The sequence below is a fragment of the Alosa pseudoharengus genome, unplaced genomic scaffold (assembly GCF_046254945.1).
Source record: "Alosa pseudoharengus isolate Yale_2024_CS ecotype anadromous, Long Island Sound unplaced genomic scaffold, YU_APseudo_1.1 YU_APseudo_1.1_scf_8, whole genome shotgun sequence".
Lineage (NCBI taxonomy): Eukaryota > Metazoa > Chordata > Actinopteri > Clupeiformes > Clupeidae > Alosa > Alosa pseudoharengus.
Window position 1 is genome coordinate 29,658,967 of NW_027468870.1, and position 17,190 is coordinate 29,676,156.

The window sequence follows — 17,190 nt, forward strand, 5'->3', positions numbered from 1 at the left end:
CCCACAGAAACTGGACCATGTAAAGCTTCTTGTCTCCCAAGCTGCTCCTGATATTTTGGTCCTCTCCGAGACCTGGCTGAAGAGTGACATAAATGACTCAGAGGTGGCATTGAATGATTTTAATATTTTTAGAATTGATAGACCTAGTAGAGGTGGTGGTGTTGCTGTCTATACAAAGTCTTGTCTTAGTTCACATTCCCTTTATTCAGTCTCAGTGAAAAATAGCTTTGAGTTTATTGCTCTAAAAGTCTTGTATGGGCAGAATAACAATGCCTTGGTTATTATAGGGGTTTATAGACCACCCTCAGCCACTATCAAGTCACTTGATCAGTTGGCTGACCTAATATCCTCCTATGCTGAAAGTGAAACTATTATTTTAGGGGATTTTAATATTGACTGGTCCTCGGCTGCCTCAGGTCACTTGAAAGAGGTCGCCACTAGCCTTAATCTCACCCAACTCATCTCTCTCACCTCCTAAACCCCTCCAAGTCAACTACTATAGACTTAATTTTCTCTAATAGACCTGATAAAATTACTGCAACTGGGGTCTTTGACCCAGGGGTCAGTGATCACTGCCCCATTGTTTGCATCAGAGATACCCATCTCAAAAAAGCACCGTCTCGGTTTGTCATTAAAAGGTCCCTGAGACACTTCAATGAACAGGCTTTTATAAATGACCTGTATAATAGCAATATCAATTGCATAACTGAGTTCATGGATGTTGACCTAGCTCTGGATTGTTTTATAACTACTTTTAACTCTATTGCCAATACTCATGCCCCCCTTAAAAAGTTTAGGGTAAAGAACAGATCAAACCCTTGGTTTACATCAGAACTATCTACCTTGCTTATTGCCAGGAATAAAGCTTGGGCACATGCAAGGCGCACTAATGCAGCTTCTGACTGGACATATTTTAGGCAAATTAGAAATAAATTCTCAGTTATGGTGAGACAAGCTAAATCTAATTACCATCTTAGTATGCTCTCCAGTTCCTCCTCAAATCCTAAGCTTTTCTGGAAATCATTCAAGTCTTTAAATGGTAGTACAATCTCTATTCCCACCTCTGTGATCTCTGATACCTGTACTCTTGTTGACCCTATTGATATTTGCTCAGCCTTTAACAAGCACTTTTCAGTTGCTGGGCTCATTTTTAATGAGAATTTATCTGGGCCTTTTAACCTTCATCCCAGCTCTGATGATGCCCTCTCTCTCAATATCGACTCCTTAGACTCTACTGCCCAGTTCTCCTTATTACCCATTACTGTTGCTAAAGTCCTTAGAGCACTTAATGCCATGAATTATAGGTGTTCCACTGGTGAAGACAACCTGGACCCATTTCTTTTAAAGGTATCTGCCCCTGTTATCGCAGAAAAACTAACTTTTATTTTTAATCTCTCTATTTCTTCTGCTACTTTCCCCCAAGTTTGGAAGATGGCTCATGTAACTCCCCTACATAAAGGCGGGGATAAAAATGACTTGAACAACTATCGTCCTATCTCCAAACTACCCTGTCTGTCAAAAATCTTAGAATCATTGGCAAATAATCAATTAAAGGCGTTTCTTACAGGGCACTCTGTTTTAGTTCCCCACCAGTCTGGTTTTAGAGCTCAACACAGCACAATCACTGCTGCAACCCTGGTCTTAAATTATATAATATCTGCTTTAGACAGAAAGAAACACTGCACTGCTCTTTCTGTAGATCTGACGAAAGCTTTTGATACCATTGATCACGTCTTACTCTTGCAAAAACTAATAGATATTGGTTTTGACTCTAATGCTCGTAATTGGTTCTGGAGCTATCTTAGCAACAGGTTTCAATGTGTAAAAACAGGAATCACTAAGTCTGACTTCTTGCCTCTTACAAAAGGTGTTCCTCAAGGCTCTGTTTTAGGGCCTGTCCTATTTACTATTTTCATTAATGACATAGCCTCTTCTCTTAACAACTGTAATGTCCATCTTTATGCCGATGATACAATCTTGTATTGTACAGCAGATACTATCGATAGCCTGCAACTGGCTTTTAATGCCTTGCAAGAGTCTCTTTTTAGCCTCAAACTAGTCTTGAATCCCAACAAAACTAAATTCATGCTTTTTTTCAGAGGAAAAGGCATAGAGCGTTCTCCACCTGAAAACCTTAAGTGGTAGTAACATCGAACAGGTTCCTGTGTACAAATACCTGGGCATCTGGATAGATGAGAAACTTAATTTCTCTTTTCACATTGACTGCCTTGCAAAGCAGCTGAGACAAAAGATTGGGTTTCTCTATCGACACAAATCTTCCCTCCCCCTATCCTGTCGGAAAAGGATTATTGAGTCCGTTTTCATGCCTGTTCTCGACTATGGCGACATCATTTATAGGAATGCCTCTATGTCTTCTCTCAAAATCCTAGACGTTATATACCACTCAGCAATCAGGTTTGCCACAAGTGCTTCTTACAACACCCACCACTGCACGTTGTATGCCACAATTGGCTGGCCCTCGCTTACTGAGAGACGCTTTAAACACTGGATTCAGTTTATTTATAAAGCCATCATAGGTAAACTCCTGTCCTACATCTCCTTATTATTAAATTGCCACTCAAGTGGTTATCAGACCCGCTCCAGCAGTTATTTCTTACTGACAGTTCCCAATGCTCGCACCGAGCTGGGTAAGTCAGCTTTCTGCTTTGATGCCGCCATGTCCTGGAACTTCCAACGCACCCTTAAACTCGAGTTATTAATACCTTTAGAGCAATTTAAGGCTTTGATCTCAAACCTCCCCACTCCAGTTTGTAACTGTTTTCTCTAAATTCTATCTTTACTAATTCTGGTTTTACCTTTTATTTATTTATTTTATTGTCTTCCTTATAAAGTGTGTATAGGTATACGTGTGTTTGTATCCACATTTGCTATAGCTTGTGAATATGCTTGTGCTATAGCTTGTGGGTATGTATGCAGGTTTGTTATTGTTGTTATTGGTCAGACTACCCACAGCCTCGACTGGCTCATGCATAACCCTTGTTGTATCTCAGCTGCATTGAAAAAGAGGGTTGCCCACAATGTAATCCCGAGAATGTTAAATAAAGGTTTCAATCAATCAATAGTGAAGAGAAATGAGTGGGGGAGGGGTGGGTTTCAGGAAATTACCTCAGGTCAGACTCGAGCCTGCGTCCCCATGGGCACAAATCCCTCACTATGGCTCCCTCACTCTTCTGGCAAACAGCCGGTCCCCTGGTATGAATGTCCAGTATAAAAGGTATGCACCAGCCCCTGCTGTTTCTGGTCTGAGACCCTGTGTGTGGTTTGGTTTTGCCAGGACCAGGTGGACACCCTGACGTTCCAGAACCAGACCCTCAAAGACAAGGCCAAGAGGTTTGAGGAAGCACTCAGGAGGAGCGCTGATGAGCAGATAGTGGTAATGTCACACACACACACACACACACACAAATAGTACACCTTTTGAGCTATTGTTATATTGGTTTATTGGTGGCAGTGTCTAACAAAAGCTACACTGTGTTGTAGGATGCCCTAGCCCCTTACCAGTACATAGAGGAGGACTTAAAGAGCTTGAAAGAAGTTCTGGAGATGAAGAACCAACAGATTCATGACCAGGAGAAAAAGATTTCAGAACTCGAGAAAATGGTAGGCTCAAAATGACGTCCCTGAATGGTTCTTTTTTGGACAATCAGGTCATACAACATCCTTGCAGATCATTCAAAATTAAGTGTCTGAATGCTTTTGTTTTAGTCTGAATTATAAGAAATAGAATATGTAACATCTGTCTAGATGATATTTACAGTAAAATAATTGCAGTTTGGCTCATATGGCTGGTATGTCAAGCAAGCATCTGTGGTTATTTAAGAATGTAATGGTAGGCTGTGTGTCTACTTTGCCCTTTGAGCAGGCCCATAAGAACGTGGCTCTGGAGGAACGGGTCCAAGTGCTGCAGCAGCAGAATGAGGACCTGAAGGCTCGCATTGACCACAACCTCACCATCTCCAGGTCAGGACCCAGTCAAACGCTTCCCCCTTAGCACCAAATGAGTACCCAGTATGTTGAAAATGGCCAATAAGGGGAATTCCTACATTATGTTACTAAGTTCATCATGTCATCAGCGCATAAGGCGGGGATCACATTAGCCAGCCGCAAGCGGCAGATTTCCTATTGTTCACTATGGTTCGGCAGAGGAACCGTGGCAACGCTGGCGTAACGCTAGCGTTGAACAAGCTGAGCATTGAACTTAATTCAACTTTCAAAGCGCAACGCGAGCGTATTCAATTCACAAACTGTTTGTTGTTGCTTAGGAACGAGATACAACTTATCCTGGTCTGAGCGTTGCGTTACGTTTGCTGCTGCCGCTTGCAGCTGGCTGATGTGATCCTCGCCTAAGACTGTGCTTGTGTTGTGCTGCAGGTAACTGTAAAATAATCAACTGTGGCACTAAGTTTACCATGTCATCAGCTCGTCAACACTGCTTGCGTGGTCTTGCAGGCATCTGTCGGAGGAGAACGCCACTCTGCAGGTGTCGGTGGAGAAGGAGAGCAACGAGAAGAAGCGTCTGAGCCGCAACAACGAGGAGCTGCTGTGGCGCCTGCAGATGTCGCCCTGCGCCTCGCCCAGCCACCGCGCCGCCACCGCCGCCTTCTTCCCGGCCTCCGCTGAAATCCCCCCATACACCTACTCGCCTGGCCCGGGGACCCCCGTCCACAGCTACTCGCCGGGACCCGCCACCCCCACCCACGGGTTCTCATCGGGGCACGGGACCCCCACCCACCGGGCTCTGCCTCTCTCTGGACCGGGCAGCCCGGTCCCCAGGTGCTCCCCCGCCAGAGCTCTGGCTCCCTGTGTCAACACACAGTAGTGGTGCGAGGCAGGAGTGTGTGAATGTGATGACCGTACAGGTATACCTCCCATCCTCCCAGCGCTGACTCAAGGAGCTACGCTAACAGCATACTGCCAGACAGACCTGAGCTACCAGCTACTCTCTCAGTTCCTTTTTTTAAATCACTTGATCACACAGAGCCCAGAGACAATGGTTTTCTATTTGTTTTATAGTCTGACTTTCAAGCAGTAAACAGGGTGAGAGAGAGACAGAGAGAGAGAGAGAGAGAGGGAGTCAGAGACTTGCAGAATAGAGTGAGAGAGGTAGAGAGGAGAAAGAGATAATTGTGCAGTAAAGACCCAGAGTGCTGGGAGACTGGGAAATGAGAATGAGAGAAGTATGAGAAAGAGAGAGAGAATGAGAGAGAGAGAGATATTTATTTGGAGGATATTCTATCCCCTTGGTTGGGTGATTATAGTATTTATCAGTGGACATTTTAAACATTCCTCTTCTGCTTTGGTCTTCCATGAGTTGCAGTGAAGACCTCCTCTCTGGTCTGCCTCCTCTCAGGTCGTCTGGCATGAGACATCATCCTCTCTGTATTTCGTAAGTTTACACAAATACACACAAGGAACCAAGCACTGAGGATGTACTACCTGTATTTAAATATAAATTGTAATAATCTCAATGATTCTTTATGTTAGCCTTTGTATCTACAGTAAATGTATTTAACGCTTTCCTACTCTTCATGCATGTGCATTTGAAAGTCTTCCAGTCTTGTATGACCTAATAGAGTACTCTTTGTTAGATTGTTATCATAGATCAACGGTCAGTCAGATCTCACATCTTCTGTATGCAGTCACCTCACAGAAATGCGTATACAGTAGAAAACACTTTCCCTGAACAAGGTGTGGTTCACTTTTAAATGACCTCTAGTCTTTGGTGCACAGTTCAAAGTCAACACAATAGCAGGGATGACGAAGCAGGGCTCTATGAAGTTAACTACTCTTAGATGTATTTTGGAAGTAGCAGCCGAGCAATAGATGTAGTCAGACACAAACCCTTTTCAAAGTTCTTCAGTGATGCTCTGAAGCCTAAGGCCTGCCTATACAGATCCATTCTGCTCCTGCTAGCCTATAACAGCCATTTACTTGAAAGAGTGTTGGTTCCTCACCAGTGAAAACACTTCCTTTGGCCATGGTGCTTTCTTTGAAGAATATAGGAAACTAATGCAGGTCCAACTCCAGCTCCCATATGACGACCAATGAATGGAGGCCACTGCTTCTTTTCTGCCCTATAGCTAACCAAAAGGAATGTACCAGCCTGTGGTTGAGCCTTAGCCTGGCTAACGCCAAACCTCATCTCATTGAGATGGGGTCTGGGAACTACACATTCATTTTCTCGTATTTGAGACGTGGTTTACGAATGCCCAGAGCCGTTTATAGGGCGCTACGAATGTCTATCAAATGCGTCTGTACGTAGCTCATAACAGCTTCGGTGTGTTGTCATCGTCTTGCTGTCCCCCCACCGTTCTGTGATTGGTTCCTTCGTTGAGGTGAAAACGAAGTCCATGGAATCCAGGCTGCCTAGCAGTGTAAATAAAAATCACGTGCATAAGGCAGCATGGGGAAACCCAGGCTAGTTGAGCCTATGAACTTTGAGCTATATATTTCTGCACCGGAAACACTCTTGTTACCGTGAAACCCAGGTGGGGGATTTTGTAGAGAATGTATATTTCTGGAAATAAAATAATGAAATCCTGAGTAGAAAGGGTAGATGTTATGATACTACAACTTTCAGGGAGTTTTCTTCTTGTGTAGATGTAGCCAGTAGACACATAGCAGGCATTTTAGCCATGTTGATTTTCAATACAGGATAGGTTTCTCTGTAGCTTTTGGACTGATTTGACTGTGGTAGCTCATAGTTTTCATTGATTTATCTTTTTTTTGTCCTAAAATCGATCATGGGATCATTGTAATAGTTTTAATTTATTACTGGCTATACATACTGTATTTTCCAAGACAACTCCATTGTGATAACTGAATTAGTGTAATCATAATTTCTCATAGTGTCTGAAGAGTGTTGTTAGTGACAACACCATCCCCTGAATGTGACGCTATGATTTCTCAATTCCATTGAAATACTGTATTTCTACAGGGTACAACTATAGTTGATAGATGTGGTTACACCAACTTCTCAGTCCTCAATAAGGGGAATCCAAGCACTCAGCTGAGCAGCTAAATGCCATGGAAAGGTTTCACTGGCATTCAGGAGTAGCCTATAATAACAATTCCAGTTGTATTCTCTGTAACACTTTAAATGACACAGCCCTTTTTACACTGTCAGGAGCATACTGTAGCACAAAGCACAGTGTCACACTAATGTTCAGGCTGAAATAATTATGTGGTTATTAGACACAACTGGAACCCAGTTTATCCAAACTCCAACTTTACCTCTTTAGCACAACCATGTTCTAGTAGTCTTTGTAACGCCATAGACTCCCATTGTACTTCACTTTACTATACTGTGTAGAGAGGGGCTGTAGTCTGAGTGAATTAGCCTAGAAAAGGGTCAAAGGTGGAAGTAAATACAGCAAAAGCATATTTGGTATCATTTGAATCATAATTTTCTGTAGATTAAGAATTTGTGGTGCCTACAGCGCAGATTTGTACCGGAAAAAAATATATAGGGCTTTGAATGGAGCATGGAACAATGATTTTTGGGCCAAAAACTTATGTTAGTACATCTTGATAATAGCTGATATCTCTTAAGCCAATTGAAAGATATTCATCAAACTTGGTCTACTTTCCCACTATAAGTTGTCAAAGAACTGGCAAGACAATTTAGGTCTTGAGGTCAAAGGTCAAGGTTACAAGGGGTCACTCAAATAACTCACATGCAGTATTTGGTTCATATCTCCAAAGCAGACTGTTGGATCTTCATTAACTCTAGTACATTTATTGTCTATACAAGTTAGATGAACTTAGGGACTCAGGGCCATGGGGTCAAAGGTTAAGGTCAGTTTTATCCCCTGACATACAAGGTTATAGACGGTGGAGACATGCTAATCAACATGCCATGTTCAATTCAATTACTGTAAATATAGTGATTTCTTTTTTTTATGTTGCACAACATAGACTTGGTTGTTTTTGACATGGGGAGTCCCTATCTACAGCACAATGAGTTTAATACCCCTTCTTTGTATATAAGAATCAAGAATCTGATTGCAATTACTAGGCAAATGTGCTTAGCAGTTACATACAGTAACAGTGAAATACGTCCACTAGCATAGTCATGACCTGACCAATATCTCTTTCAATATTGCCCTTGCAGTCCTTTCCACAGTACAAGCAGTGCTACTTCCAGCTGTAAATTATAGCTTTCTGTGCTGTTGTGACTTTCCATACGTTAGTATGACTGTTAACTGTGGCCCTTGCTATTTTTCCCTTCGTGGACAAGGTGTTGTCCACTTTCTCCTGGTAATTTCTGTGACCCTGAAGACAGCATTGTCTTCCAGTTTTGATGTTAGTAATGTGGCATGTCTGTTATTTGCAATGGATGATGAGACAGCACTTGAAGAGGAACCTGGCATATGCGCAGATCTTTGTGTTATCTGCCAATGTGGAGGTGAGCTGTCATCTTGTAGCACTGGCTTGCAAAAGCTGATTTACTATAGCATTGCTATAGGCAACAACACATTTTTAAAAGGGTGGTTCAGGATTTTGGACATAGGACCTCATTTCCAAGTTAGCATGTGTGATATCTATCAGTGGAGACCGTTTTCAACACGTTTGATCCAGTCCTTATAGTGGCAGAGTTTGCAGGTGCTAAGCTAGCGCAAGTCATCAGTATGTGTCAGCCTGCCACTAAAAACAGTCTTACCCAATCCACAGTACACCCAGGCAAATACATTATAACGGCAGACAAATAAATTATAACGGCAGACTCAATGTAAATGTCTGTGTTGATCATTTTATTTCTAACATTATTCTATGCATTTCAATGATCGCATAACATTTTAAGGGACTAGTTTTTTAGCAGCGGTTAGTAGTACTGCGTCGAAAAGTAAACAGAAAAGCGCACTCCAATCAGGATACTGTCGTGGAAAATGTCTACCCTGGAAATCCAGAGTTCTCGCGAGAGCACAATGGAATGAGCAATGATGCACGTTACTTTTACCCCTTGCATCCCGGGGAGCCAATCAAATCGGCGTATCTGATATATGCAGGCCAGAGGCGAGCTAAATTGATGACGACAACGCTGCAACGTTGGAGGTCAGTAAACATTGGTCATAGTGTTATCCAATTGTGTCAAAGTCCGGAATCATTCAGAGTAAACATTGGTCTAGTGTTATCCAATTGCTTGCAGTGAGATTTTCAAATGCATGCTTGGTGCCACCGCTCGAGTTGGGCCATTACATTGTTCGTGGCCAGACCCTTAATCTTTTGAGATTACCAGGGTCTGGATTTTCCAGGCTAGAAAATGTCCACTTCCAAATCCAATTGTCCAATTAACAATTACCACATGACTATTTAGTAATTTAGCACTCTGGAACAAGGCGTCCGAAGGAGACAATGTAGATAGAAGATTTTCCGAAGACTGTTGATCTTTATTCACCGTATTGCAATGATGGTACAGCCCAACCAAAGTCCAGACCAACCATCAAAGCAATAGGGAGGAGATGTCATCAGCTGGGCCCCCCGACAAGATCTCCCTTACGGATGGCTATACACTATATTTTATACTCCTCAGCTCTTGAGAAGTGCCACCCTCTCACGCCATCTCCATCAACACCCTTCACCAATTAGTATCAAGCAGGGTCGCTTACATTGGTGGAAACCATCTTCCCATCATGCATCCTATGTAATGCATGGATAACATATGTAAAATAGTGTAACCCTAAGTTTTTCTGGTTCCTTCCAGTTTGGTGAAATAAGGCCTTCTTATCTTATTCTCTTCCTAGCTGGACAGGCCCTAACTCATAAGGCACAGTGGCCTCCTCATCCCTGTCCTGCCCAGTCCTCACCAGCTTGATAACACCCCCTCTCCCTCAACACCCTTCACCAATCAGTACCAAGCAGGGTCGCTTACATTGGTGGAAACCATCTTCCCATCATGCATAAAACTATATGCAAACCTATGTAATGCATAGGTAACATATGTAAAATAGTGTAACCCTAAGTTTTTCTGTTTCCTTCCAGTTTGGTGAAATAAGGCCTTCTTATCTTATTCTTTTCCTAGCTAGACAGGCACAGTGGCCTCCTCATCCCTGTCCTGTCCAGTCCTCACCAGCTTGATAACACCCCCTCTCCCTTAACCATATAAGGAGGAGATCCTCTCATCCTGGTACCCCCGGTACTTTTCCACTCACCCCACTCCGCTGACAGTCGGTCTGGCCTACACAAGATACAATGACCTCACACTGCTCACAGCAAATGCAGTGGCATTAAGACTTATGACACTCATGACTACATTCTTCTAAAACATGAAAACCCATGCAATAGTATAAACCCTTATGAAACCCATGATTACATCCCTTCACATCCTGAAAACCCACCATAATAGTACAATCCTAGGTAATATCAGTCCACTGCTGCCGTTGCTTATATGCCTACTACCAACTTCAGGGAACAAAGTATAACTATTGCAATGCGATGCAAGGGTAGTTTTTATTTCTAACACTATTCTATCAAGATAGACATTTACATCGATTGTCTGGCGTTTTGACTCTGAAGAAGACGCATGGGCGTCGAAACGTTAGTCAGTTTGCACAAATAAAAACACGTTAAAGCATTGAGTGCTCCGGTCCTGCTCCTTGGCTCCTGTTAGACCTTGGATCTCCCTTTTTGACTTCTGCGTCCTGTTCCGTGAGCACCAACCAGGCTGAAGCGCAAGTGACCCCCTTCTACTGTCTGCCGTTATAATTTAAGTTGAAGGAAATAGCTCTAGATGACAATGTTTATCAGAAGTTTGACAGAAATGGTTTGGATTTAATCTACAACTTCTGCTATTCAGCTTGTCTAAATGAACTACAATGTTGTTATTGATGTACTGAATGTTATGTAATAGTACTTTGTTTTTACTCCAATATCATTTATGAACTAAAACAGTTATTTTAAAACAGGTATTCACACAGATGTTTGCATTTTTAAAACAGCAAATTATTTAGATTTCCCCTGATTTCAGAGAGGCTATTACTACAATACTAAAATAAGATGTGGAGGTTGAAACAACTGTTTTTATACAGAAAATAAAGTTTGTTTTGCTTTAATGAATGTCTTAATCTTTTTTCGTGTCAATTCAGATAGTTGATTCTATGCCTCAGCCAGCTATAGCCTCATGACCTTTAACCTCTACCTGTGACCCCATGATCTTTAATGCCTTATCAGTTAATTTAGGCTTAAACAAACATTGCATGTCAAGTATGACCTCACGTGACCTTGACCTTTGACCCCAAGACATTAAACACCTACTAATTTTAATGAAGAACTTATGGTGAGTAAGTACACCAAGTTTGGTAAAGATCCTTTTACCAGTATGGGAGATATCAGCTAATATCTATATGTTATAATACACGTTTTTGGCCCAATAATCATTATACCATGGTCCATTCAAAGCTGTATATCTTTTTCTGGTACAAATCTGCGCTGTAGGCACCTGACATTCTTAATCTACATGAAATTACGGTTCGATTGATACCAAATATCCTTTTGCTGTATTTACTTCCACCTTCAACCCTAATTCGCTCAGACTACTGTGTGGCATAAAGGGTTACTGTTTCCTGTTGTACATATCTGTATGGAATAAAAGGGTATTTGCTGCACTGTAATGTGAAGTTAACCTGAGGTAATAATTCATTGTATATGCTACTAGTTTGCAGACATTTGATCGTTAACTGTGAAGGAAGAATGTAATACAGGTCATTCACTGTTTGTAAGCATACTGTAGAGGATTTCTTAACTCTGTACAATAATCTAACCAATGGTTTGTAAAGAATGATTCCTAAATTAGAATGTGTTTTTGGGTTACATTTTTTATTCAATGTTTCTTCTTACTCTTTTTGAGTGAAATGTTTTTTTTTTTTTATACACGTTAGCCTGAGAAGGGAAAACTACCAACTAGACACTCTGAATGACATTCAGTTCTCACTGTGATGCCTGGGCTTTTACATGTACAGCCCCTGAAGAACTGACTCTGACCCGTTTGGACGCTAATGATGATGATGATGATGATGATGATGATGATGTGACGACAACAGCGACAGCAATGATTGTGACTGAAGATAACAGAGCCATAATGAGTTAATATTCTGATGGGAGTCCTGATTCTAATGGTTATTATTAACAATGTTATATTGTGATGTGTAGCAATGAAGTTGGCCTAGTGTAACCATGCAGCGTTCTTCAGTGTAGTTTTAGACTATTCATTGTTCATGACTCTATCTCAGATAGACTTTAAATGTAAAGATGAATTCATTACTAGATAGAACTCAAAACTACACAGATGTTTGTGTTTGGAAACAAATGAAATGTTGAAAAATGGTTACACTTGGCATCCTGAAATCCATACTCTTTAGTGCAGTCAAATGTGTCATATTGCATTCAAAATTGCAAATGCCATGTTGAACACGTTGCTGAGTTTAAATACATGCATCCTGCAATGTCATTGGGGCTTGATGGAACATAAACCACTGCCATGCTAATACATTATACATTATGTATATCATTCTTAACATCACAGTTCTCTGGTTATCAGCTAGGTTCATGAAATTCTGAATATGACATTCAAAGCCTCAGCAATGGATGAAGACATTTGAAAACACCTGTCAACCATCATCACCAATGAAAAACAAAATCCTAGGTTAACGCACTTCCCCCAAAAGAGGAGCTGCTTCCCTCTTCATTTATCAGTCTTTGATCTAAACAACACAATGATAAACAACACCAACCCACAGTATATTTATATTACCTATTACCTACTACCTTGTGATGGACTTTCCAAGCAAATCTGACACTGTCCATATCTGGGTGCTTAATGTATAAACTGACCTTTTTCTGATCAGGTTCTGAGACTGCACTGAGTTGTTTGTCCTGTGGACATTTCTATGAACTACTGAATGTTAGCTCTGTTTATTCTTGCCATATATAGTATACAGGGCAGACTAGTTACACAGTAAATAGTACTAGAAGGGCAAGGGGTGGAGGGAGGGGGGTTGCTGAATGCATTTTTATGTATGTGAAATGTTTTCATCTAGACAGTATGTACTTTTTAGCTACGTACATATCATATGTAATCCGTACTATGTCTTAAAACGTCATGAGCAAATGCATGCTTGTCTACCTCTTTCTTCTCTCCTACACATTTTCATCTCTTGTGATGTCCACATAGTAATGGTAGACTAGAGATTAAACTGAAGAATGGAAACCTGTATTTATAACTTTACACCTTTGTATGCACTTTTGGTAAGAGGAGTAGGTAATAAAACTTGTTGTAACAGTACAGGAGGGTGTTGAGTCTTTAATAAACTAGATGTATCACCACATGGTGTTGCCACCTGCTACTCAAAGGAATTAAAGCACATTTTCCAAGTCCTCTCCAAGCCCTACTCCTGCGCCCAACACCTGCAACTGTGAATCACGCCCCTCAAGATCTCTCTGTCCTCTGCTCCTGTTACTCTTTGTAAATACATAGCCTTTCGTGTTCTCCCCTTGGTTAGCACCTGAGTGTTTGTATTGAGTTTGCGTGAATGTATACACTTGCTTGAGAGCTTGTAACAATGCGACTGAACAATATACACAGTCCAAACTGCCTGATATACTAGAACGTGCGTGTGTGTGTCTGTGTCAGACTGTGCCTGTGTGCGTGTAGCAAGTGTTTGTGTGTGTGTGCCTGTGGGTACATGTGAGTAACATTGGTGGTGAGTTAGTGAGGTTCCCCTTGTGTGCTCTGCCAATGTGTGTATGTGGGTGTGTGTGTGTTTGTGTATGTGTCTGTATATCTATGTGTGTTTGTCCAAACTTGTATGCACTGCACTGTGTGTGTGTGTGTGTCTGTGTGTGTCGGTGTGTGTGTCGGTTTGTGTGTGTATGTGTGTGTGTCAGTGTGACAATGTGTTTGCCTGTGTGTATATACCACGTAGGCTACTATAGGTGGAAAGAGAAAAGATGTGAAGAAAAACAAAAATAGAACCTCCTGACCAGTGTGCATCTCCTGTCCTGTGGGCCTACACATGGACTGTTAGCCCACAGCACATGAAACCTCAGCCCATGACTCCGCCAGCCACACCTCTAGGCTGAGTGTTAGCCATGACGATGCAATCCAGCGCACATCCAGGCATCGCTCTCAGTGCGCACTCAGGTGCTTCACCTTTGACATGACTAATGCGGCGCGACGCCCTAATGACACAAATGCACTAAATGGGCCGCACGATTTGCGTCCAACGGGGGCACTTATCTAATCTGATGGCTGTTTGCTCATTCTGCTCTTCTTTTCCGCTGACCTGGGAGGAAAAGGCTGACGGCTGGACGTATATAAGGTCAGGGCGACTGGTGCTCATCCTCAGCCTTCTCCATCGCCATCTGCATCTCCATCTTCACCCAGAAGAACACCTCCATCTCCAACTCCCTCGCAGGTGAGGTGCCATCACTTATTGTCTTTTAGAGTACAAGAGGTTAGAATGTAGCATTGGAAACTGGCTATTCTATACCAACAATTCTCATTACAGACAGGGCCGGTTCTAGCCTACTACATTTGGGTGGGCTGGTTGGGTGGGCAACATAGCAAAGTGGTCAAATTGGATCAAAATTTACATAAACACAAAACACAAACACAAAAAAATCGGTACTACCTAGCTTGCTGCAGCCAACAGCCAGGGATAGGCAGTATTTCTGATACATTTATTTAAAATCAGTATTTCAAATACAAAATAGTATGCTGTCATTTGTACTTTATTTTGTTGAAGACAATGGCTTTGTATTTTGTATCAAAATACTTTATTGTGTATTTTTGTACTTTAAAAATATTGCCAAATATTTTTGGTTAAACCAATAACCTACTTTTGGCGATGTGCTGACATCATAAAAGTGCAAAATAATGAATGCAGCCTCTGACTGGTGCTGACTTTAATGATCAGTTTCTTGAAACCTTTAATCATCTAATCCGAAGACATGGAAACGGTTATGTGGTTTCCCTGCAACATTGCTCAATCTGGGCATGCACTGACGAGTATTTAGGCTATGAGATGTAACAAGCAGGTCAGCATATTGATCTGTTGACTGTTTTTTAGGTTATGGCATGTCTCGTCTCGTCATGTCTGTATGTTTTGCTTTTTAACTTACCTGTTGTAATTAATGAGTTTGCTGGTGTGCTTGTGTGTGACAGCCCACCGTTGCCATGGCTCTCTGGCTCCAAACAGCTGCTCTGCTTGTCGTGGTGGCTCTGTCAACCACGGGCACTGATGGCGCCACCGCCCAACACCTGTGCGGGTCGCACCTGGTGGATGCACTGTACCTGGTGTGCGCAGACGAGGGCTTCGTCTACAAGCCTACAAAGAGAGCTGTGGACCCCCTCCAGGGTAAGACAAACTAGAGACTGAAAGAGAGAGGGAGAGAGAGAATCAAACACCAGGGGCAAGATAAAAGAAACAGAAGAAGAGGGAAAGATAGAAAGAGAGAGAGACAAAGATAGAGAGACTGGTTGGAGAGAAAGAGTTGGAGATTGAGACAGAGAGAGCGAGAACGAGAGCGATGGAGAGAGAGAGAGAGGGATGGTGTGGAGTGAGAGATACAGAAAAGACTTGTACAGAAGAATGAATAAATAGGATAATGGGATTCTAAACACTCTGAGCACATATTGAGGCTCATGAGAACCAGATCTCTAGCATGCCAATGGTGACCACTGAATAACACATTCTACTTACAGTAGCACCGACAGTGGCACTTCTTGCACTTTCCATTTTATCAGATAAATATCAGTGTGTGAAGTACTGTGTGTGTGTCCTAGTCTCGGCCATTTCAAATATGCATGAGTGTATGTTTTTTTTTTATTGTTTCCTAGTCTTGTCAATACAATTTCAAATATTAACATGGTCCATTGACTGTCAGACATTTGAAAATGAAAAGGTCTTGTTTTGTCCTGTTAGGATTCCTGCCTCCAAAATCTGGCCAGGAGAATGAGGTGGGAGAAACCATTGTCTCGAGGAGGGGGGTTATGGGAGATGGAATTGTGCAGCAGTGCTGTCACAAACCCTGCAGCATCTTCGAGCTTCAAAAGTACTGTAGCTCGTTCCACAACTGAATCACCCTGAGCAAGGAGAAGCACACGATGAAAAAGAAGAGTGCGAATAGCCTTTTCACTAAAAATTGCCTTTTCAATGGGAGCTTGAGTCATTAGGAAAACTATGCCTGCCATTTAATAAAGCTTTTTGTTATTGATCATTTCAGTTGTGTCAATAGAGAACAAGGTTTGTGTGTGTATGTGTCAATGGATAAAAGGATGGGGCCGGGGGTGGTGGTTAAAAAAAAATTATGAGAGTGTTATGAGGATAGTGGAAGATCCAGCCAGGGTTAATAAACACTGATTTACATACCCAAATCAGTGCAAAATGGAAGTGTAAACACAAACACAAATGTAAACACAAATACAAGGACACAGACATAAAACAAACCAATGAACCTCGATCCACACCACCAAGTCAAACATCATGTCACATCACGGGTGCTGCTCATAAATAAAAAGTAAGTCATCTAAATATTCCACATACCACAATAGACTATTGTGTTGCATTGTTATCAATCAATGAGCGAGAATATGTAATACTTTGTTTACTAAGAGTTCCAGGAGTAGGGTACCCTGGGAATCCAGAGTTCTCGCAGAAGCATTTTCTCAGCGAGAGACTCCGGCAACGAGTAATGATGCGCGTAACTTTTACCCCTTGCATCGCGGGGAACCAATCACATCTGTGTATCTGATATAGGCTGGCCAGAGGCGAGCTAAACAGATGACAGTCGTAGTGTTATCCAATTGCGTCAAAGTCCGGAATCAGTCAGTTAACATTGGTCGTAGTGTTATCCAATTGTGTGCAGTGAGATTTTCAAATACATGCTTGGTCCCGCCCCTCGAGTTGGGCCATTACATTATTCGTGGCCAGATCCTTAATCTTTCATATTTAGGTCTGGAATCTCCAGGCTAGGAGCAGGGTATGGAGAGAACTTAGAAAGTGCTTTATTTTCTATGCATAGCAGACGGCAACACCATGCGGCAGTCATACCATTCATGTTACTTATGTGAATACAGTAGTTACTCTTCTCTGCTCTTTGGTGTGGCATAAAATGAGTTATCTAGCAAGCAATTGGTCATGAATTAACACCTCTGTTATCACAACGAGCCGT

General features: G+C 42.0%; 1 protein-coding gene across 1 annotated transcript; it reads left to right on the top strand.

Annotated features, from left to right (window-relative positions):
* The first annotated feature begins 14,249 nt into the window (after positions 1–14,249).
* Positions 14,250–16,200, top strand: LOC143111786 (insulin-like). Its single transcript, XM_076274045.1, has 3 exons — positions 14,250–14,432; positions 15,182–15,374; positions 15,942–16,200. The coding sequence occupies exons 2-3, from the start codon at positions 15,194–15,196 to the stop codon at positions 16,094–16,096; spliced, it is 336 nt and encodes a 111-aa protein (XP_076130160.1). The 5' UTR covers positions 14,250–14,432; positions 15,182–15,193; the 3' UTR covers positions 16,097–16,200.
* The last annotated feature ends 990 nt before the right edge of the window (positions 16,201–17,190 follow it).

Excerpts from the sequence above, each read along its gene's own strand:
- LOC143111786 (XM_076274045.1), top strand. The coding sequence starts at position 15,194 with ATGGCTCTCTGGCTCCAAACAGCTGCTCTGCTTGTCGTGGTGGCTCTG. Across the intron at positions 15,375-15,941 it reads AGCTGTGGACCCCCTCCAGG|GATTCCTGCCTCCAAAATCT; the intron begins GTAAGACAAACT and ends TTGTCCTGTTAG.